At 43.9% G+C, this 21,309-nt stretch overlaps 1 protein-coding gene across 1 annotated transcript in view; it reads right to left on the reverse strand.

Annotated features, from left to right (window-relative positions):
• SEMA4B (semaphorin 4B) overlaps window positions 1-21,309 on the reverse strand; it is a 454,316-nt gene that overhangs the window by 81,653 nt on the left and 351,354 nt on the right. The window contains exon 3 of the mRNA XM_069766179.1: window positions 2,116-2,460. Coding sequence (XP_069622280.1) covers window positions 2,116-2,218 — 103 coding nt within the window. The 5' untranslated portion in view covers window positions 2,219-2,460. The remainder of the gene's footprint in view (window positions 1-2,115; window positions 2,461-21,309) is intronic.

Consider the following 21,309-nt stretch of genomic DNA (forward strand, 5'->3'; position numbering starts at 1 on the left):
GTTGCATAGTCAGCCATAAATGTTGCCATGTAAGCAATATTATTATTTGTAACATTAATAACTTCCTTTTTAATATATATCCTACTGTCAATGCAATGCAGCCATGATCTTTTGTGGTTACAGATTGGTTTATGAAAATGTCTTTCGAGCTGTTGCCAATCTAATCCTTGACTTCTCAGCTAGAGTAAAGTTGGACAAGGGTTATGTGCCAGCGACAGCAGCAGGGGGCAGTGAGCTCTGGCTCCTCTTATCACCCTTACAACACTATAGCAAAGGTCACCAGACCAGAGGCAACTCTGCCCCATTACTGTAAGCAGGTACCTGGATCCCTGCATGGAGGGTGCTGCTCTGTCACCTAAACACAGCAGAATATTCCTACTTTTACCAGATCCAGTTTCCAGAGTGCTGAGGTCACAGAAGGGTGACAGACCACCTTAATGCCAGAGCTTGGGATATCTGCTTCCAGATGCATTATTCAAGACTCAGAGCGGTGTTCAGCAAACGTATTCTAAAATATGTATATTCTGGAGAAACTGGTTGACAACAGCTATAGTTACTGATACTGAGAAGTGCATTTTTCATAACTTGATGGAAGATGAAGACTACAGGATTTTTTTGCTACTTTTCAATTTTTGTTTTAGGTATACACAGCCTGGCATACGCAAACACATGCATATATACACGCACGCACGCACACACTTAGATATATATCTATGTACACACACATATATACAAATACATATAATTTGTATATAAGTGTGTGTGTATATACACACACACAGTATATATATATATATATATACACACACACACACACACACACACACTAGAAATCCACTGTTCCCTTACACTACAGTTTATCATTTTGGAATCATCACATTTAGAATACACGTCTGTATTAAAAAAGAGCAATACAAATCTGAAAATGCATCTGACAATATTTTCCTAATGATACAAAAGACTTTAATGGAGGGCATCAGCCCATTCTGGTGCCTTATATTAATATGAGGGGTTAATATTAGTGGTACAGAGTGATAGAAATGTTAGTCTATAGGCAGTAGTATACTGAATGTATTAGGACCAAGAACCAGGGAGTTTAAAGGTTCAAAACACATAATTTACATGTCTTTTGACCTTTTACCTAATCTTTTTACGGAAAGATGAAGATGTTTGTAACAACTTTGGAACAAACATTGATTTTATATCCTCGCTGTGCTGAGCCCCCACCACCTTACCTTGTGCTGATCCCCCACCACCTTACCTTGTGCTGATCCCCCACCACCTTACCTTGTGCTGATCCCCCACCACCTTACCTTGTGCTGATCCCCCACCACCTTACCTTGTGCTGATCCCCCACCACCTTACCTTGTGCTGATCCCCCACCACCTTACCTTGTGCTGATCCCCCACCACCTTACCTTGTGCTGATCCCCCACCACCTTACCTTGTGCTGATCCCCCACCACCTTACCTTGTGCTGATCCCCCACCACCTTACCTTGTGCTGATCTCCCACCACCTTACCTTGTGCTGATCCCCCACCACCTTACCTTGTGCTGATCCCCCACCACCTTACCTTGTGCTGATCCCCCACCACCTTACCTTGTGCTGATCCCCCACCACCTTACCTTGTGCTGATCCCCCACCACCTTACCTTGTGCTGATCCCCCACCACCTTACCTTGTGCTGATCCCCCACCACCTTACCTTGTGCTGATCCCCACCACCTTACCTTGTGCTGATCCCCCACCACCTTACCTTGTACTGATCCCTACCACCTTACCTTGTACTGATCCCCTACCACCTTACCTTGTACTGATCCCCTACCACCTTATCTTGTACTGATCCCCTACCACCTTATCTTGTACTGATCCCTAGCACCTTACCTTGTACCTGTGTGTCAGATTGTATCACTAGTTGTTACACAGATACAAACTGCTGATAAAACAAATAGAACATGGTGAAATACACACGGCTGTAGTAAAAGTTGAGGCGTGACAGCAGCACACAGCAGTTACCCCTGGAGACAGAGCTCTCCTCCCTTGCTTAGAAGCTGGATCCCATGGGCAGGGGCCCCTCCATGCCTGGCTTAACCCCTTACATGCTGAACTGCACTTACCGTATTGAAAGGTGAGTCTAGGAATGCCTTCATCTGCAGATTGTACCAGCAGGATAGTGGCCACAGTTTGTCCCAGGAGAAAGAACCATGTCCAAGTCCCCATAGCCAAGCCTGGCAGGTTCCCTGGTGTAATAATCCAAGTGGTGTCTCTTGCTTTGCTCACTTCTTCTCTCAGGATTTGTAATCCAAAGTAGAGTGGATCTGGAGCACAGTATGGTGTAAGTGAAGGTTACAAAGTTTCCAGTGCTGAGTCTATGATCCCGCCCAGCAGAGCTCTCCTGCTGTCCTCAGGCCTCCTCCAGCCTCTCCTCCTCCTCCTCCTCCTCCTCACTGCTACTCACAGACCTGTCACAGAGCAAGAGAAGGAAAAAAAAGAAAGGGAGCTTTAAAAATACTCAGCGAAGTCATTGGCTAAGAAGAGAAAGCGGTAAAGTTTCTTGTAGTACAGAAGATTGCTGCCATGAACACGTCACTCAGAATAGTAGTAAAGAATGTCATCACTTCTGGATAATATGAGAAAATATTAGAAATGTGCATTATCTATGTATTTTGGCTTCTTGACTTCTTCTAAGGCTTCGTGCATATGGCCGTATTTTTCTTCCAAGTGTGATCCAACAAAACATGAAATGCCACCAATGTTATTTTATGAGGTTATGCACGTCAGATTTTTTCCTCGGACTGAGCCGATAAGGGGGAAAAATGGCTGCATGTCAGAGTTTGATTTGATATTTGGATCGCACTTGGCCATGCAAGTCAACGAGTCTGTGGAAACCATTGGACTGCACCCGGAAGGCATCTGAGTGCCATTGTTGTCGCATGCCAATTGAGCATGAGAAAATAATCACAGATGTGATCTGCCCCATAGAGTAACACTGGGCTGAGTGCTATGCAATGTTTTATCACATAGCACTCGGCCGTGTTGTACGGTAGTGTGACTCCGGCCTTATACCCAGGCTCAGACTGTCCCACAGGGGTATACGTAATTCTCTGGATGGCCACTGTGCAGAAGTGAGCTCCCCCTCCTCCCGATATGAGCAATAGTTGGCACTTAGCACTATACACCTGATTCACTCTGTCCAGATATAGGCAGCATCTCATCATTCATTTACCAACTCCCGAGTTTCATATCCATGGAGTCACATGTAAAATGAGGGTAATGTAATATTTACAAGTAGCTGAACAGTGTACCCCCAGAGTCAATGTTCCTGATGGGCTCTTGGCACTCCAGTCCAACACTGATTGCACCACAAAAAAAAAAAAATCGAATTCACTTATATGCGACCCTATAAGAATACATTATGCTACGATTCCACTTGATTATATTACCTGCTTATGATTTATCTCTGTGTAGCATTAGACTATGAGCATATTAACATTGCTGATTTTCTATACAAATCGGAACACACACTGACCTAAGTCAATGGCCCCATACAGGTGAGCAATTTTAAAATCTGGAAAAGGCTGAGTAATAACTAATTTAAAAGCATACAAGCTCGGATTTCAAATGAATGGAGATAAACATGCAAATCTGATTTATAACTATATATATATATCATTTTATATAAACAGATGATAAAAACAGATACAATACACAAGTGGTAAGAACCAAAAGATGGACCAGTCATGGACCTAAGGCCCTTACATGGACATGCATGCTGCTGACCAACGCTTTCAAAATGAATTAATAATGCAACATTGATCAAGATGGAAATTGAATTATTTTGAAAATAGCCATCTGAATAAAACTTAAGTCTCCCATACACAGTAGACTAATGTCGGCTGAATCCGCCAATATAGCAGGTTCGGTCGACGGTCGTTTTGGGGATGTCGGCCAACTGATTGTCAGGAAAGATGTCAATCACATGTCCGATTTCGGAATGCTAATCACATTATTCATCCTGAGATAAGCCACCGTCCCTCATGTCAGATGGCAGCTTTATCATAGTGGATACAGGAGTGCTCGGCCAAGCGTGCTTTCCTGCGTATGGGAGAGTCGGCTGAGACGGCTGTCAGCTAAATGATCGGCCAAAGCATTGTTTGGCTGACAGCCATCTAATGTGTATGGCCAGACTTAAGTTAGAGTTTACACATAATTCCAGGTCTCCATGTTGTGTGATCATATGTGAACTTAAATGCAAAGGCATGAGGAAGGACATCAATGGGTAAAAGAAAAAAATCTCAATATTAAACACTTTCTTATCAGACCAAACTGCACTGCAAATCATTAAAAAATTTTATAGAGAAGGTAATCATCTGACCCCATATTTGTCAGTAACGCCTCCTTATCAAATTTAAGATTAGCTACTTAATTTATAGTACAATTCTGTGTGTGAGAATACCTGCCTGTCATCTATTTTATGTACAGGCAGGGGGAATATATCATTGGTGCAACCTGTGCAGCTGTACATGGGTCCAAGAGGTAAGGGGCCACTTCTAACTCCATGATGAGCTATTAGACTGTATAGGGCCCACACACTGTCCTAGCCCGCAACCCTCATCTGTCCATGTCTGAATCTACAGTATATATTGCATATACGGTACTTGATGTATCAAGCAGAGGAGTAACTACCGCTGTCGCAGCGGTCGCCACTGAAACCGGGCCCGGTGGATCAGGGACCTGGTGGGTCAGATGCACGCCGACACCAGCAAAGGTTAAAATATGTTGCCGTGCAGGAGATTCCTCCCGCACGGCAACAGACAGACCTGCCCTCCAAGCTGTAGCTTAGCTACCGGGGGTGCAGAGGAGGTGGTGGCCCAGGGCCCCGCGCTCTGAGGGGGCCCTCCCAGAGCTACGCTACTGTAACAGTATCAGTGTGCACAGCTTGCCGATACAGTTACATTCTGCGGCAGAGCAGGGAGACACAATCTTCCTGCTCTGCTGCCCGGCCACTGTACGGCCCCTGAGAAAGTGGTGGGGGGCCCTGTCATCGCAGGGTCAGCTTGAAGAGAGAGGGTGCAGTACGCTCCTCCAATCATCCCCCTGTCAGTGTCGGTGACGTCAGAGGGGGTAGTGATGACGTCAGTACTCGGCGCCCGCTGTCAGGAGATGAGCGGGTGCTCAGAGCACCGCGGGAACAAAAAGGAAGAAAGGTGAGTATTGTTTTTTTTTTTTTTTAATCGGGTGCATTATACTATACAGGCTGCCTAATGGGGTGCATTATACTGTACTGGCTGCCTAATGGGGGTGCATTATACTGTACTGGCTGCCTAATGGGGGTGTATTATACTATACAGACTGCTTAATGGGGGTGCAATATACTATACAGGGGCTGCCTAATGTGGGTGCATTATACTATACAGGCTGCCTAATGGGGTGCATTATACCATACTGGCTGCCTAATGGGGGTGCATTATACTATACAGACTGCCTAATGGGGGTGTATTATACTATACAGGCTTCCTAATAGGGGTGCATTATACTGTACAGGCTGCCTAATGTGGGTGCATTATACTATACAGGCTGCCTAATGGGCTGCATTATACTATACTGGCTGCCTAATGGGAGTGCATTATACTATACTGGCTGCCTAATGGGGGTGCATTATACTATACAGACTGCCTAATGGGGGTGCAATATACTATACAGGCTGCCTAATAGGGGTGCATTATACTGTACAGGCTTCCTAATGGGGGTGCGTTATACTATACAGTCTGCCTAATGGGGGTGCATTATACTATACAGACTGCCTAATGGGGGTGCATTATACTATACAGGCTGCCTAATAGAGGTTTATTATATTGTATTGGCTGCCTAATGGGGGTGCATTACACTATACAGATTGCCTAATGGGGGTGCATTATACTGTACAGATTGCCTAATGGGGGTGCATTATACTATACAGACTGCCTAACGGGGGTGCATTATACTATACAGACTGCCTAATGGGGGTGCATTATAAAGTACTGGCTGCCTAATGGGGGAACATTATACTGTACTGGCTGCCTAATGGGGGTGCATTATAAAGTACTGGTTGCCTAATGGGGGTGCATTATACTATACTGGCCTATTGTGAGTGCATTATACTATACAGGCCTATGGGGAATGTATTATACTATACAGGCCTATAGGGAGTGCATTATACTATACAGGCCTATGGGGAATGTATTATACTATACAGGCCTATGGGGAATGTATTATACTATACAGGCCTATAGGGAGTGCATTATACTAAACAGGCCAATGGGGAGTGCATTATACCATACAGGCCTATGGGGAGTGCATTATACTATGCAGGAATATGGGGAATGCATTATACTATACATGCCTATGGGAATGTATTATACTATATTAAGGACTATTTGGCACATTATACTATATGGAGGCCATCTAGGGGGCCATCATACAGTGTGGGGATTACAGTAAGGGGGCCATCACACAGTGTTGGGGGCCATCATGCAGTTTGGGGGCTACTAAGGGGTCAGTATACTGTGTGGGGGTACATTACAGTGAGGAGGCATCATGTTATGTATAAGAGAGCATCATGCTGTGTATAGGGGAGCTGTACAGGGGGGAGACTAGGGACATTATTCAATGTTTAGTGGGCACTTATTGTTGTAGGGGAACTCAGGTTACTGTGACTATCAAAGGGGCACACAGGGCAATATTACTTTCTAGGGAGCAAAATGTGGGCACTGTTTTCTAGGGTACCTGCACGCGGCATCACTATATTCTAGAGGATTGCTTTAGAATTTAGAGGGCACAGAGAACCAGACAACAGGTGCAGTAATAGGGACACATACGGCAGCAGCGGCTCAGTATTGGGGTATCAGGTGCAGTAATAAGGACACATACGGCAGCAGTATTGGGGTACCAGTAGGATGAGGAGTTTGTGCAGGTTGGGAATAGATGGTGATGGCTGAAAATATGAGAAGTGAAACGTGTCTTTGTTGTTTTCTCTGCAGACGAGTCCTGGGTGGAAGAAGTTGTGTCAGTCTGGGCCAGATGGAAAAGACCGGAAAAGTGGACAGCTCCATCAGAAAGAACATCAGCGGTAAGTCACCATTTGTAACTGTGCTGTGATCTCTTATATGTTCTGCAGGGCTGGTATCTACCACTGACCATATGGCGATAATATCAATATTGCTCTCTGTATAGAGATTATTTTCAGAAACAGCGCGGTCATCTGCTGAGGTTCTCCTCCACTATTAGGGTGCGTCACCCAGCTGTAACCAAGGTTACCTGATTATGGGCCCATCCTGAAGCTTCGCCCCCCGTGAACCAAAACCCTAACTATGCCTTGGCCATGCAGGGCTGCATCCGGCGGCCCTGCGTAACTGGACCTGCGGCTCGTCTTTCCAGTCCAGACCACAGCATGCCTATTTATCTTGCGGAGACGCTCCGTCTCCACAAGATAAATAACACAGTCTATGAATATGATGCGGAATCACCGCGCATACAACTGGAGGTGGTGCTTTGGGCGGAGCAGGGTATCTGCTGCATCCAAAGCGCTGGGTTTCCTGAACATGGAAACATACCCATACTGTATGTGGAAACATACATAACTCATTCTCTTTTGTATGTTTCAATAAGGTGGGCCGATGGTAACCTGTATCTCCCCTCCACACAGTGACATATGTGGGATCGCAAGGTTCCCACTGATCTCTAGACTAGGAGTCCTCATACACAGGGCTTAACATGGAGAAGAGTGATTGGTTACCTCCTTCAGTCCCATAAACATTGGTATAGCTGTAACGCACAAGAGACCACCATTCAGTGACCAAAGCTCCATTCCAATCAACATCGGACTGGTCATCTGGAAATAATAGCAAATGCCAGATAGGTGGTCTGGCGGTGGACCCCATCGGCCCACAACACTCATAATATTATATGGAGGACTATGGGGAGAGCATTATGCCAACAAAGGATATATTACAAAGTATTGAAATGAAATTTTGTTTCTGACCAAATACTTATTTTCCACCATAATATGCAAATAAATTGTTAAAAAACAGAATGTGATTTTCTGGATTTTTTTTCTCAGTTTGTCTCCCATAGTTGAGGTCTACCTATGATGTAAATTACAGACGCCTCTCATCTTTTTAAGTGGTGGAACTTGCACTATTGCTGACTGACTAAATACTTTTTTGCCCCACTGTACTTCTTATATGGAACCCCATGACTTCTATGTAAGCCCCTGATGAGTATAATGGTTCATTTTCTTTTATACATTACAGAACAAGGCAGTACGGGAGACAAATATATACCAGGATGGGGCACCGGATAGTTACGCCACTGAGGTCAGACTATACAACATTGCAACAAAGCTATAGTGTGCAAAATGAATAGGGAAAATGTGAATTTGGGTGGAAAATATTTTGGTATGGGGGGGCCCCATTTGAAAGTTTGCTCCGGGGCCCATATCTTTGTAGTTACGCCACTGGCAACAAGCTTGGGTCTATAGTAATCTTGTGTGATTTGCTAAGTGTAATTGTACATACAGCAGCATTTAATAGGGTGCAAATGATTCCTTGATGACATAGATCACAATCCTCAAAAATTCAAAACACCTCAAAAACTGTTTCTGGACAGTTTATAGTAAAAAAAAACTCAGCAGAAACACTTAACATGAACAAAGTCAAAGGGTGTATTGCCATGTAGTTTTTGAAGGAGGTTTTTGGAGCCGAAACTGTGTGGAAACTCTCCAAAGCCTCCTCCAAATATCAAAACTTCTTTTAAAAAAGTTGAGTTTCTGCTTAATAGTTTCTACTCTGGAAACTCATCAAAAAGGCTCTGAGTGTACATAGCCTAAGGGTATGCGCATACTGAGTCTTTTTGCTGAGTTTTCATAGCAGAAACGTCAAGTTTTTGAGGTGTTTTGAATGTTTGAAGAGGATATGGATAGCTTATGCTCCAAAGTCTCCTAAATAAACTTGAACATACCCTTAGAGTATTTGCATACAACATTTTTTTGAGTCGGTTTTCTAGAGGAAACCGCATAAGGTAACAGTCCTTTTTTGTGAAGTTTTTAATTTCCTAAGGTGGTTTAGAAGAGTTATTCAAGTGTTTTTGACACACAATCTTCTTGAAGCAATTTTGCAGCTTTGGACTGTGATTGGTCAATGCCTAGTTCGAAGAGTTGTCCTTCATTAGATGCTTCATCTAAATGCTCTATTTTTCTTAACCTGAAGCAGATGAAAAATGCTCAAAAGACTTAACATATGACCAACAAGTAATTTATACTATTTAGATGACTAGGAAGTGTATTTACAGCATTTTTTAAGTGGTTTTTCAGGTGTTTTTTGAGCATTCTTGCTTCAATAGACTCCTTAAAATCTCCATGTGCATATAACCTAACAAGAATTTTACTTCCGGTAACTCCAGTGCTGGATTTATGTGTGCGCTTATTACTATTGCAGATTAATTTCCCCCATTCAGCTGCTTCTCTCTGTGTGATAAAAAGGACTGAAGAGCAGGAATCTATCTCTGCGTGCTGTGTAAGGACTCATTCAGACATTTGATTTCTAATTTACAAGAAAATTGGACTGATTATACTGATCAGAATCTGATCAGAGCTTGATCAGAGAGGGGTACGAGTGTCATCCGATTTTCTCATATGTGGGAAAAGTTAAAAAAAAACCTCACCTTCTCCATCCTGACAGTCTGTGAAAATCGCCTGTCATCCACATGTAGTCTGACCCATTTAATGTCATTGCTGATTTTGACCCAACACTGGGCTCAAAATTGGATATGTCTCCGTTATTTTCTGAGGACCACTCAGTCCGAGAAAAAAATCAGACATGTGCATGGCCCCATAGGCTATTACAGGTACTAATGCAATCTGTAAAAAATCAGACATCTGAAAAAGGCCTAAAGGAGAGATCATACCAGCTACTCTCTTCCCACTGGCTGGGAGTGGACTGTGAATGATATATAAATCATTCACAGGGGAAAACTGTTGAAAATGCAAGATACAAGTCATATCATGGCCAGATATAGTGTGATTCCTCATGTACACACAGGAAAGTTTATTCTAAAAAGGAACTTGGAAGTATGGTTCCCCTTTAAAGGCGTTTCCCCATAAAAAAGTTTGGGCACCCCTGGTCAAATTTACTGTTATTGTGAACAGTTAAGCAAGTTGAAGATAAACTTACCTGTAAAAGGCCTAACATTAAAGATGACACACTTCCTTTTGTATTTTATGCAAAAAAAATTATAATATATATATTGTCATTTATAACATTTTAAAAATTCCAAAAAAGGAAAATTGGCTGAAGTTATAGTTTTGACACCCTTGGAGACTTGTGTGCTAAGATAACTTTGACCAAGGTTTCAGAACTTAATTACCCTTTTAGGGTTATGGCTTGTTCACTATCATTATTAGGAAAGGCCAGGTGATGCAGATTTCCCAGCTTTATAAAAAAAACAGCCTCCTCTAACCTTGGGCCAAACAGCAGCCATGGGTGCTTCTAGGTAACTGCCTAGCATTCTGAAAATGAAAATGGCGGAGGCCCACAAAGCAGGAGACAGCAGTAAGAAGGTAGTGAAGTGTTTTCAAGTTGCCTTTTCCAAAGATCGAAATGTAATTAAGAAATGGCAGAAAACAGAAACAGTGGAGATCAAGATAAGATCTGGAAGACCAAGAAAAATTTCAGTGAGAGCTGCTAATAGGATTGCTAGAGGCAAATCACAACCTCAACTTGATTGAAAAAGGCTTTCAGAAAGGTTTAGCAGACTCTGAACAGTAGAACAATGTACCACAATCCAGAGACATCTGCACAAATATTGCCTTCAAGAAAGAGTCATCAGAAGAAAACCACTCCTGCATCCTCACAATAAAATTCAGCGTCATAAGTATCCAAAAGAACATCAAAACAGGCCTGATGCATTTTGGAAATAAGTCCTGTGGACTTATGAGGTTAAAATAGAACTCTTTGGCCACAATGATCAAATTTATGTGTGCAGAAAAAAAGAACACAGGCTTTCTGGAAAAGAACATCTCACCAACCATTAAGTATGCGGGTGGATCAATCACGCTTTGGGGTTGTGTTGCAGCTAACCATGCAGGATGCCCAACCTTTTGCATCGGCCCATTTTCTTTTTGTATTTTTTAAAATGTAAAAGATGAAAATATACATGTACAGTGGGGCAAAAAAGTATTTAGTCAGTCAGCAATAGTGCAAGTTCCACCACTTAAAAAGATGAGAGGCATCTGTAATTTACATCATAGGTAGACCTCAACTATGGGAGACAAACTGAGAAAAAAAAATCTAGAAAATCACATTGTCTGTTTTTTTTAACATTTTATTTGCATATTATGGTGGAAAATAAGTATTTGGTCAGAAACAAAATTTCATCTCAATACTTTGTAATATATCCTTTGTTGGCAATGACAGAGGTCAAACGTTTTCTGTAAGTCTTCACAAGGTTGCCACACACTGTTGTTGGTATGTTGGCCCATTCCTCCATGCAGATGTCCTCTAGAGCAGAGATGTTTTTGGCTTTTCGCTTGGCAACACGGACTTTCAACTCCCTCCAAAGGTTTTCTATAGGGTTGAGATCTGGAGACTGGCTAGGCCACTCCAGGACCTTGAAATGCTTCTTACGAAGCCACTCCTTCGTTGCCCTGGCGGTGTGCTTTGGATCATTGTCATGTTGAAAGACCCAGCCACGTTTCATCTTCAATGCCCTTGCTGATGGAAGGAGGTTTGCACTCAAAATCTCACGATACATGGCCCCATTCATTCTTTCATGTACCCGGATCAGTCGTCCTGGCCCCTTTGCAGAGAAACAGACCCAAAGCATGATGTTTCCACCACCATGCTTTACAGTAGGTATGGTGTTTGATGGATGCAACTCAGTATTCTTTTTCCTCCAAACACAACAAGTTGTGTTTCTACCAAACAGTTCCAGTTTGGTTTCCTCAGACCATAGGACATTCTCCCAAAACTCCTCTGGATCATCCAAATGCTCTCTAGCAAACTTCAGACGGGCCCGGACATGTGCTGGCTTAAGCAGTGGGACACGTCTGGCACTGCAGGATCTGAGTCCATGGTGGCGTAGTGTGTTACTTATGGTAGGCCTTGTTACATTGGTCCCAGCTCTCTGCAGTTCATTCACTAGGTCCCCCTGCGTGGTTCTGGGATTTTTGCTCACCGTTCTTGTGATCATTCTGACCCCACGGAGTGGGATTTTGCGTGGAGCCCCAGATCGAGGGAGATTATCAGTGGTCTTGTATGTCTTCCATTTTCTAATTATTGCTCCCACTGTTGATTTCTTCACTCCAAGCTGGTTGGCTATTGCAGATTCAGTCTTCCCAGCCTGGTGCAGGGCTACAATTTTGTTTCTGGTGTCCTTTGACAGCTCTTTGGTCTTCACCATAGTGGAGTTTGGAGTCAGACTGTTTTAGGGTGTGCACAGGTGTCTTTTTATACTGATAACAAGTTTAAACAGGTGCCATTACTACAGGTAATGAGTGGAGGAAAGAGGAGACTCTTAAAGAAGAAGTTACAGGTCTGTGAGAGCCAGAAATCTTGATTGTTTGTTTCTGACCAAATACTTATTTTCCACCATAATATGCAAATAAAATGTTAAAAGAACAGACAATGTGATTTTCTGGATTTTTTTTCTCAGTTTGTCTCCCATAGTTGAGGTCTACCTATGATGTAAATTACAGACGCCTCTAATCTTTTTAAGTGGTGGAACTTGCACTATTGCTGACTGACTAAATACTTTTTTGCCCCACTGTATATCTTTTTTGCCTAAAATACAAAGGAAATGTGTCATCGTTAACGTTAGGCCTTTTAGAGATCATTTCAGTAATTTTGACATGGGGTGCCAAAACTTTTACAAGATACTGCCAAAACTTTTACAAGATACTGTTGTTCAGAAAGTCAAAAGTGCTGATGTGCATGGAAAAATAAAGAGGGGGTACAGCTCTACACCAACACCCCCTTGATTCTCAGTGAATATTCCAGAGATTTGGAACCCTACAAGTCCCAAAGTAATGTCATATTGTTGTGATACACATTATTTTGAAGCCTTAAAGAAAATTTGACACTAGATTTTATCTACCTAATCTGAAAGCAGCACAATGAAGGTGCAGATACCCTGATTTATCAGCAGATTATCACTGGAGGATTATCTGGCCTGCTGTCAGAAGCCCCAACCCACCCAATTGGCAACTTTCTGCCTATGCGCAGTGTACACAGAAAGCTGTCAATTAGTTGTATGAGTGGGGTTATATAGAGGTCAGCATTCAGAGAGCTGGTAGATCTGCAGTAGATCAAACCGTTTTAATCAAAACTGCAGCAAGCAGCCAGGTAAGTGACACATCTCTGGAATTAGTGTCCATGCTCCTACATGATGCTGCTCTCATAAAGGGTTGCAAACACGTGGTGATAGATTCCCTTTAAGGCCCGAAGACACATTAGAATAATGTGGGCAGAAAAAACAGTATCAACGGGTTTTCTGGGCAGTTGAATGTGTACGGGATCCTTGGACAAGTTGTTGGAGAAAATATAGATCCAGCATGTCCAATTTCGGACTGTCGATTGTATCAGCTCTCTCATACAGAATATAGTGGTGCTCGGCCGAACGGCCTCCCCTTTGTATGTGAGAGCAGTCTAAACGGCTATTGGCCAAATAATCGTTTGGCTAACATCCATCTAATATGCATAGTGGACCTTAGAGGCACAAACTTGGACTTTGCTAGGTAAATATTTTCCAGCTCATGTCGTACATTGTTACATCTGAAATTTCAAACACCATTGGGATATATTACAATAAATACAATAGGGCCACATTACTCTTTCCCACGAGAAAACATCTATCACCAACCTTATGATTGTAGGTTCACTTAAGCATATAAAACTCAGTCAGAGATTCAGATCCAGAAAACGTGTGCTGTCTGTATGCAATCATTTTTTTCCCCATCAGCTACTAATGTCTTACAGGACCATTTATAGATTCCTATGTTACAGAATTGCAATGTATGCGTAAAAATCGGATACTATACTGTGACTCTGGCATCCAATTTTTTTTTTTTTGCACACTCCCAGACATGAATGGGCGAGTGTCATCCTATTTACGGAATAAACTAGTGCACGCTGCGATCTTTTCATACGCAGATTCGGTCAATGAAAAAAAAAAAATCTCTCATCTGCCCTGCTCCATTGGATAACATTGGTCCTAGTTCTGTCTACTAAGGCTACTTTCACACTGGCGTTTTTTTTAATACGTCGCAATGCGTCGTTTAGGGGAAAAAACGCATCCTGCAAAGTTGTTTGCAGGATGCGTTTTTGCCCCATAGAGTAACATTACCGACGCATTGCGACGTATTGACACACGTCACAACCGTCGTGCGACGGTTGCGCCGTGTTGTGGCGGACCGCCGGGAGCAAAAAATGTTACATGTAATGTTTTTTGCTGCCGACGGACTACTTTTTCCGACCGCGCATGCGCGACCAGAACTCCGCCTCCACCTCCCCGCACCTCACAATGGGGCAGCGGATGCGCCGGAGAAATGCATCCGCTGCACCCGTTGTGCAGCGCATCAAACGCTAGCGTCGGAATCTCGGCCCTTATATAGTCGTGTCAATGAGCCCTTAGAGCCAGACAAACGGTGTGCTGGGCTGTTTCCTTCAGCTGTATAGCCTTAAAAGAGAGTTGGCTATATACTTGAAAAAGCCGTTCATCCACCGATATTACTCCAAGCTTTAAGCATGCGTGCTCAGCTCAGGAGAGCGTGCATGTTTTAATTTTTTTTGGATTAAGACACTTCCAGACATTTCCTGCGATAATGGGCACATGCTGCTTTTTAGGAAACATTTCCATGATTACTCTTTTAAGAATGAAAAAAACCCTTCTTATGTAAGATGTATTACTGTTATTGGTAAAAATAAACATTGTATTAATAGAAAACCAACTTTGAAGCTAAAACAAGTTTTACCAACCTAATCCTCAGGAATATATGAATGTGTTCTCGGGTATATTTCCCCAAAATACGGTCCCAGCTGCAGAACTCACCCGTACTTAATATTACTGTACAAATGTTTGGGTATCGACTTTCCTAAGGCCCTTCTCTGTGGTAGCGATCACATCTCACATGTACAATGGACGGATTATTTTATTTATTGCTATTTTATTGTTAAAGAAAGCAGCGGAGTCTAGACGAGCTGTCACGTAGCCAATAAACCGGGCAGGCTGCTTTATTTTCTAAATTCCTACTTTATAGTCCTAAAAATGGGGATAAATCCTGACCCTTTTCCACATGTACGGAGGAAAGTTCACACCTGTTAAACACTTGGAGAACCTGTTAATAGAAGCATCAGATACGATGAATGCTTCAAAATGTGGAGTCTTTGTCAAATAAATCACGTTTTCCATAAAAAATAATTGGAAGGAAAGCAGAACATAGTGCTCATATGAAATAGTAGATTAAAAGGCGTTTTGGCTTACAGCACACCCTCTCCACCCTCCGTCCTTATATTCCTGTGTTTACAGAGCTTTACTCTAAGCAGCTCAGATCTCAGCCCAATAAAACAGCAAGCCAGATTTCTTCTAAAGTCATTTTCAGAGGAACTGAGCTGTTAAATTCCCAGCGCAAATGACTAAATTCTAACACCGGAAACACTGTCCTTCATGCTTACTGGTGAAATTCTGGGGCTGCTAAAGGAAAATCTATCACCTACATATCTATCTATCTATCCATCCATCCCATATATATCTATCCATCCCATATCTATCTATCTATCTATCTATCTATCTATCCCATATCTACTGTATCTATCTATCTATCTATCTATCCCATATCTATCTATCCCATATCTATCCCATATCTATCCCATATCTATCCCATATCTATCTATCTATCTATCTATCTATCTATCTATCTATCTATCTATCCATCCCAGATCTACTGTATCTATCTATCTATCTATCTATCTATCTATCTATCTATCTATCTATCTATCTATCTATCTATCCCATATCTATCTATCCCATATCTATCTATCTATCTATCTATCTATCTATCTATCTATCTATCTATCTATCTATCTATCTATCTATCTATCTATCCCATCTGGCATAGTACGTGAAGGGAGATAAGTGTCACTGCGCCTACTGCGGTCAGTGATGTAAAACCAGAGTGTTTTTGCCTCCAGCATGCTATGTGCTGAGAGGGTTAATAGGAACATATGTTTTGAGCTGGTTTTAGTGGACCTTCGTAGAGCGGGTGGGCGGAGGTCCACCGTATCTCCACATGCAGAGTCCTGCTAGGACCTGTGGGAGGTCAAGGTCATGTGACTATCACATGGGTGTTAAATACCAGACCATGAGAGTAAGTGGGGTGTTGTGCATTGGGAGAGTGGGAACTCCCATATACTGTAGCTCCCGGAGGAGCTAAAAGACTGTGCAGGTTTGCATTACTGCAGGTGAACCCTGCAGGGAAGGGACTCATAAGGACTGTGTTTTGTTTGTTTTACCATTATGCCAACAAGGCTCTGTCAAGGTTTATGTCATCCACAATAAACCAGCAGGTGATTCTGTACCAGAATGGTTCCTGTGTCTACCTGAGGAAGCAGCTAAAGGTACCGTCACACTAGACGATATCGCTAGCGATCCGTGACGTTGCAGCGTCCTGGCTAGCGATATCGTCCAGTGTGACACGCAGCAGCGATCAGGCCCCTGCTGTGATGTCGCTGGTCGGGGAAGAAAGGCCAGAACTTTATTTCGTCGCTGGCTCTCCCGCTGACATTGCTGAATCGGTGTGTGTGACACCGATTCAGCGATGTCTTCGCTGGTAACCAGGGTAAACATCGGGTTACTAAGCGCAGGGCCGCGCTTAGTAACCCGATGTTTACCCTGGTTACCATCGTTAAAGTAAAAAAACAAACACTACATACTTACCTACCGCTGTCTGTCCTCGGCGCTCTGCTTCTCTGCTCTGGCTGTGAGCGCCGGGCAGCCGGAAAGCAGAGCGGTGACGTCACCGCTCTGCTTTCCGACCGCTGTGCTCACAGCCAGATCAGAGAAGCACAGCGCCGGGGACAGACAGCGGAAGGTAAGTATGAAGCGTTTGTTTTTTTACTTTAACGATGGTAACTAGGGTAAACATCGGGTTACTAAGCGCGGCCCTGCGCTTAGTAACCCGATGTTTACCCTGGTTACCGGCATCGTTGGTCGCTGGAGAGCGGTCTGTGTGACAGCTCTCCAGCGACCAAACAGCGACGCTGCAGCGATCCGGATCGTTGTCGGTATCGCTGCAGCGTCGCTTAGTGTGACGGTACCTTAAGTGTGTCAACCCCTAAAATGTGGTGTTTTGAGTGTTGGCAGTATTCCAGGAACAAGCATGGAGGAGCTTTTGAAGCATCTCGTCCAAGTACAGCAGCATCATCAGCTCGCCAGTCAACAGCAGCAAGCGGCACAGCAAGAGACGAATAAGCTGTTAGCACAGCAGCTTGAACACCAGCTGCAGCAGAAGTGACTGCAGCAGGAGGTGCTAACATGGCAAATGGATCTCCACGCAGAGGCGGTTCGTGTAAAGCTGGCGGTCTCCTCTTCGTCTTAAGGTGATGTCTGAAAAACTGTAAGACGAGTCTTACAGAAGATGACCCGGGGATGATGTCGAAGCCTTTTTGACTGTGTTCGAGCAGGTGGTGGAGCGTGAGAGGCTACCACCAGAGTAGTCATCAGAGGTGCTGGCCCCCTATTTGATGAACCCCACAAGGCATATTATGACTTAACCCTTCAGGATGACAAAGAGTATGGCAAATTAAAAACTGAAATTCTGGCATGCCTGGGAGTGACAATGATGGTAAGGGCTCAGCGAGTCCACCACTGGGCGTATGCTGGTGACAAACCCCCATGCTCCCAGATGTTTGATCTGTTGCATCTGGTTCAAAAGTGGCTGCAGCCAGAAACTTCTACTCCAGCCAAAATGGTTCAGCGTGTGGTGATGAACAGGTTCGTCCACTCCTTCCCCAGGCAAAAACAGACCTGGGTTGCCCAGGGCGACCCCCAGAATGCAGATGACTTGGTCGGCCTGGTTGAGAGATACCAGGTTGTGGAGAAATCCCTCTGGAGACAAGACCTTGCTACTTCCCCATCCTGGAATACCCAAAGGGGGCGGGCTTACCACGGAGGGTCGCTAGACCCACAACTGGGGACATCCCAACACTGCTGAGGGGTCACCTAAGCCTGCTATGAAGGATGTGGTCTGTTGGCAGTGTCACAATCTGGGACATGTCGCCACCCGGTGTCATATGCCCCCTGAGCCTATGGCCTGTAGTTTATGCCGGTGCTGCTCCTACTATGCCTATATAATAAGCGTGGTATATTATCCAAATAGAATTAATACTAATGTAGCATATGGATAAAAATGAACCTTTATTAGGTATATTTTAAAAAAACCAATAAGGTACTACTATCTAAAGAAAAACAAGGGGAAACATAAAAAACAACTGGAAACCTTATGTGTAAAGTGCCCTATTACCTACACAGAATGGGAAAAAGACAAGACTAACAACAAATAACAAAATTGCACTGACTAGTGAATAAATCACCGCCAATTCTCCATAGTTACCATATGATCAAAGAGGAATGGTCTCCCAGGCGGCGTGGCAGCAGCACATTCCTACACCAGGGGCGGGCATGAGGTGAACGGACAGAAGGGAACGTCTGGCGATGGCAGAACCAAAAGCGGTGAGATCCACCCAAAAATAGGGTTCCTTTGACTATTGTATTGCATACATCGCAGCGTTCCGGATACAATTATTTCACCATCATTAACCATGGTTTTGCACCATATGCTAAACCCATCAGGGAACACTCTTATTATGTATAAAGAGGTATAAGTTCCCAGTTTGATATGTTGGGTAGGTAGGATTAAATATTGGTGCATTGAGGAATGTTCTATTTTATTGCACTGACGCCAATTGTATACCCGATAATCCACTAATGCAGGGTGTATATATGATATGTGGTCTGTGACAATACTTTGTACATATGGGTTGTCATTTTTGGCTTAATATTTGGGTATATATGATTCCTGGTAATTATAGATAAGGGTGCATTAATTTATATTGTACACATCTGCAGTCTTATAGTCACTACAGGATATACCATAGTGAGCCCGCATTTTTTGGTGATCTTAGGGAGACCATTCCTCTTTGATCATATGGTAACTATGGAGAATTGGCGGTGATTTATTCACTAGTCAGTGCAATTTTGTTATTTGTTGTTAGTCTTGTCTTTTTCCCATTCTGTGTAGGTAATAGGGCACTTTACACATAAGGTTTCCAGTTGTTTTTTATGTTTCCCCTTGTTTTTCTTTAGATAGTAGTACCTTATTGGTTTTTTTAAAATATACCTAATAAAGGTTAATTTTTATCCATATGCTACATTAGTCCTACTATGCCTATCCAGACTGTAGCATGGACTGTCAACCCGGCGAGTGTTCCTAGTCGTGTGCATGTCTGTCAATGGGGTAATGGTTCTAGGACTGTTGGACTCTGGAAGTTTGGTGACCCTAATCAGTGCTGCACTACCTCACCAGTTAATCCCTAATAAGTTTGTGGGTGTCCGCTGCATACACGTAGATGCCAAGGACTATCCTGTAGCCCGAGTAACCATGGGAACAGACAGGTGATAGAGCCCATGAGGTTGGAGTAGTAAAGGACTTAATCCATCTTGTCATCCTGGGGCAGGATTTTTCTCTATTTTGGAAATTGTGGGAAAAGAGGGCTGTACAGAGTGTGCCAGTCAAAAGCCAGACCCCTCTGGAGGAGGCTCTGACAAAATCAAAGATGGAGGGGTTTCCCTTATGTGTTCTTGCAGGAGAGGAAGACAAGATGGTGACAGAGGAGCCCAGCTTCCCTGCCTTAGAGGTGCACAAAGAGAACTTTGGGACTTACGTTGAAGGGAGCTTTTGATAATGTCACTGTATGTAATGGGATTGTTCAAGACCCGGGGGCTGACACCAGGTTCCCTCATTTTGCGGTCAATGGCGAGTTGTTGTTTCGGGTGACCACATTGAGGGGGGAGATAGTAGAGCAGCTTTTAGTTCCAGGACCCTACCAGCGGAGAGTGTCAGGCATGGCCCATTTGCATGTTTTGGGGGGGAGATCTAGGGGTAGAGAAAACTCAGGAGAGAATATTGTAGAGGTTCTATTCCCCAGGGTGTTCCCGAGAGATCCTAAATTATTGTATATCCTGCCCCATCTGTCAGATAACTGCTCCTGCTTCTCACTTCCAAAGCTCCTTAGTCCTGTTGCCTGTAATAGAAATCCCCTTTGAGAGGATTGCCATGGACCTGGTAGGTCCCCTAGTTAAATCTGCACGTGGCCATAAATACATCCTAGTGATCATGTACTACGCAACTCGGTACCCAGAAGCGGTGCCACTGAAGAACTCTTTGGCAAAGAGCATCGCCCGGGAGCTTGTCCATATCATTGTCAGGACCGGTTTACCTAAGGAGATTTTGACGGACCAGGGTACCCCTTTCGTGAGCAAAGTGATGCGGGAGCTGTGTCGAGTCCTCCAGATTGCCCAGTTGCGGACCTCCAGTTACCATCCACAGACCGATGGCCTGGTGGAGCACTTCAATAAAACCTTGAAGGCCATGCTCAAGAGGGTTGTTGAGTAGGACGGTCAAGACTGGGACTATCTGCTCCCATTGCTGCTCTTTTCCATAAGAGAAGTCCCTCAAGCCTCTACTGGTTTCTCACAATTCGAGCTCCTGTACGGCCAACATCCACGAGGGCTCCTGGACATCACCAAAAAACCTGGGAGGCCAAGGTCACGCTGCACTGGAGTGCCATTAAGCATGTCGCCCAGCTGCAGAAGAAGATGGCTCATGTAATGCCCATTTTAAAGGAACATCTTCTCCAGGCACAAGAGGCCCAAGCAAGGGTATACAACTGATCAGCAAGGCTAAGGCAATTCCAGCCTGGGGACTGCATGTAGAGCAAGTTCCTGGCCAAGTGGCAAGGCCTATATGAGGTGATGGAAAAGCTCAGGGACATGAATTACAAGGTACACCTGCCCGGTCACAGGAAGCCACACCAGGTATACCATGTGAACTTGCTTAAATCATGGCAGGACTGAGAACCTCTGGAAACTCCTTGCTTGGGGGCCCGTCCTGAAGGTAAGGTGGAGGAAGTCATGCTTGCTGAGACGCTATCGCCGGCCCAAAAGCAACAATGTCGAGAACTGCAGCAGCAGAACCACGACCTGTTCTCAGAGTTGCCAGGGCG

This window comes from Ranitomeya imitator, chromosome 4 (genome assembly GCF_032444005.1).
Source record: "Ranitomeya imitator isolate aRanImi1 chromosome 4, aRanImi1.pri, whole genome shotgun sequence".
NCBI classification, from domain to species: Eukaryota; Metazoa; Chordata; class Amphibia; order Anura; family Dendrobatidae; genus Ranitomeya; species Ranitomeya imitator.